Source organism: Orbicella faveolata, unplaced genomic scaffold (genome assembly GCF_042242905.1).
Source record: "Orbicella faveolata isolate gen_17 unplaced genomic scaffold, um_ofav_v1 contig_24, whole genome shotgun sequence".
Taxonomy (NCBI): Eukaryota; Metazoa; Cnidaria; class Anthozoa; order Scleractinia; family Merulinidae; genus Orbicella; species Orbicella faveolata.
In genome coordinates, this window is record NW_028301552.1 from 7,099,042 (window position 1) to 7,101,951 (window position 2,910).

A 2,910-nucleotide genomic window follows, 5' to 3' on the forward strand; every position below is an offset into this window, starting at 1 on the left:
GGTGTTTTTCTATCTTATTAAACTGTTATTTTTCAGGTTTCCTGTACCTTCCGTATCTGAAGGTTTATCCTGTCCATTTGACGCGGTGAACCAGCTTTTTGACTGCAAAAGTACACAAAGGAAAGGTTAACAAAGATTGCCAGAGATAAAGTTCGATAGACTGTAAACAACAATTCTATTGTCGTTCAGTCAAGCATAATCCAAAATCACGATGCGTAATTTGCACTGGTGTTACACTTTTTGCACTCGTGTTACACTTGAACGGCACTGCTCTCAGCCAATCAGAATCGTTTAATTTTTTCATGTATATTATTAATTTTGTAAGTACACTCAATCCTGGACATAAGTGCATTTGTTCGCGGTACAGCTGGCCTTCTTACAGGGCTGGGTGACTTAGCTCAATATGTAGTTCTCATAAAACATTCCCACTGCATGTAATTCTCTTGGGCTACAGTGTAAACGTTACAGAAGTTTGCAAATGTATTACAACATTCTTTGCATTAATGTACTTGAGAGTGAATGGGGGTGAATGATGGTGAATGAGGGTGAATGAAGGTGAGTGAGGGTGAATGATGGTGTATGAAGGTGAATGACGGTGAATGAGAGTGAATGATGGTGCATGAGGGTGTATGAAGGCGAATGGGGGTGAATTAAGATGAATGAGGGTGTATGGAAGTGCATGAGGGTGAATGATGGTGAATGAAGGTGTATGAAGGTGAATGATGGTAAATGAAAGTGAATGAGGGGGAATAATGGGGTATGAAGGTGCACGAGGGTGAATAAGGTTGAATGATGGTGAATGAAGGTGTACGAAGGTGAACGAGGGTGAATAGTGGTGTAGGAAGGTGCAAGAGGGTGAATAATTGTGAATGATGGTAAATAAAGGTGAATGAGGGTGAATGATGGTGAATGAGGGTGAATGAAGGTGAATGAGGGTGATGGAGTATGAAGGTAAATGATGGTGAATTAAGGTGATTGAGGATGAATGAGGGTGAATGATGGTGTATGAAGGTAAATGAAGGTGAATGATGGTGTATAAAGGTGTATGAAGGTGGATGAGGGTGAGTGGAGGTGAATGAAGGTGTATGAAGGTGAATGAACGTAAATGTTGGTGTATGAAGGTGAATGAGGGTGAATAAAGGTGAATGAGGATGAATGATGGTGAATGAAGGTGAATGAGAGTGAATGAGGGTGAATGATGGTGAATGAGGGTGAATGAAGGTGAATGAGGGTGAATGATGGTGTATGAAGGTGAATAATGGTGTATGAAAGTGTATGAAGATGAATAGAGGTGTAGATAGGTGAATGGAGGTGTATGAAGGTGAATGGAGGTGTATGAAGGTGAATGAAGATGTATGAAGGTGAATGAGGGTGAATGAGGGTGAATGAGGGTGAATGATATTGTATGAAGATGAATGAGGATGAATGATGGTGTATGAACTGAAGGTGAATGAAGGTTAATGCGGGTGTATGAGGGTGAATGAAGGTGAATTAGGGTGAATGAGGGTGAATGATGGTGAACGAGGGTGAATGAAGGTGAATGAGGGTGAATGAATGTGAATAAGGGTGAATGCAAGTGACTGAACGTGAATGAGAGTGTATGAAGGTACATGAGGGTGAATGAACGTGAATAAGGGTGAATGCAAGTGACGGAACGTGAATGAGGGTGTATGAATGATCGTGGATGAGGCTAAATGAAGGTAAATAAGGGGAATGAACGGAAACAATGGGTGAACTAGGTATTATCAGCAGTGTTGGGTATGGTCAGCGGTTTATTATCAAAAGGCTCGCAGCCATTCTTACAATTAATGGCTACTCTGTCTGCATTCTGCCGCCATATTGTTCGTTGGCCATTAGAAGTCTGGGTTCTAGTCACCAGCTCCTGAGCGATTTTTCGCTTGAAACGCCTGACTGTTTTAGCTGAAAGGCTATTTCGACCATGAAGCCTCCAATAGTTACTTTACGTTTTGCCCTCTATGGCTGCAAGAATAGGCCTTTCTTTTTCATCGTGGCAACCAACAGAAAAAGGCCTCGAAACTATGGATATCTGGAGCAGGTGAGGAATACTTATATCCACGGTTATAACTTATTAGCTTTGTTTTGGGATGCGGTGTAAACAGTCACATGTTCATGACCTGTAAATGTTACTGTATGTAAAAGTTCAAGACGAGACTAGAGTATTAACGAAACAAAAATCTATCTATCAATTCATCTAGGTGGGGACTTTCGATCCAATACCTAACACCAGAAATGAAAAGCTGGCAAGCTTAAACATGGATAGAATAAAGTAAGTTGAGAAGTCACCTGAATTATGTTTCATAAGGCAGTTATAAGTTTAAGTTATAAGTTATAAGTTATAAGTTATGAACTGCGATATGTCGTGAGATTAGATATAAGAATTACTTGTGAATTGTTTCAGATATTGGTTATCGGTAGGAGCAAGACCTTCAAAACCGGTGGCTATTTTACTAGGAATGGTAAGTTGAGAGCAGCTTTAAGAGCCAGTGCCCATAATTATGGACCAAACAACGGCACAAGTCGAAAAATCGATTTTGCTCATTTTTTGCCCATAGATTGGCCCTAGCTAGTAAACAAACGGACCATAGTTAGTTTCTGCTAATGCAGCTTTTTTGGGGAGAAATTTGCGAAAAACGATTTTTTTCCGATTAGGCTCAAAATCTACTTCCGGTTTTGCTGAATTTTCTGAATATTTGTTTGCTTCGCGCTCCGCAGAACAGCTACTTGAGAATCTTTCAATGGTCTTTACATTCAGCTCAGGTCTTCATGGTATGACTGAGCGATAAATAAAATAAATCGAGGCTTCGTTTCAGCCTGAAACGAGATCGAACACGAACGGAAAATATTACGATGTGTTTCAAACGAATTATAGCACTAAAATATCGCCATATT

General features: G+C 40.2%; 1 protein-coding gene across 1 annotated transcript; it reads left to right on the forward strand.

Moving 5' to 3' along the window:
- Window positions 1-1,781: 1,781 nt before the first annotated feature.
- LOC149110149 (small ribosomal subunit protein bS16m-like) lies at window positions 1,782-2,697 on the forward strand. The gene is made up of 3 exons (XM_089292221.1): window positions 1,782-2,056; window positions 2,217-2,287; window positions 2,420-2,697. Exons 1-3 carry the CDS (start codon window positions 1,940-1,942, stop codon window positions 2,484-2,486), a joined length of 255 nt encoding a protein of 84 aa, XP_089148347.1. The 5' UTR covers window positions 1,782-1,939; the 3' UTR covers window positions 2,487-2,697.
- The last annotated feature ends 213 nt before the right edge of the window (window positions 2,698-2,910 follow it).

What these genes read in the sequence shown, in the direction of transcription:
- LOC149110149 (XM_089292221.1), top strand. Translation starts at nt 1,940, where the DNA reads ATGAAGCCTCCAATAGTTACTTTACGTTTTGCCCTCTATGGCTGCAAG. An exon ending in ACTATGGATATCTGGAGCAG is followed by an intron (nt 2,057 to 2,216) that starts GTGAGGAATACT and finishes CAATTCATCTAG; the next exon opens with GTGGGGACTTTCGATCCAAT. An exon ending in TTAAACATGGATAGAATAAA is followed by an intron (nt 2,288 to 2,419) that starts GTAAGTTGAGAA and finishes GAATTGTTTCAG; the next exon opens with ATATTGGTTATCGGTAGGAG.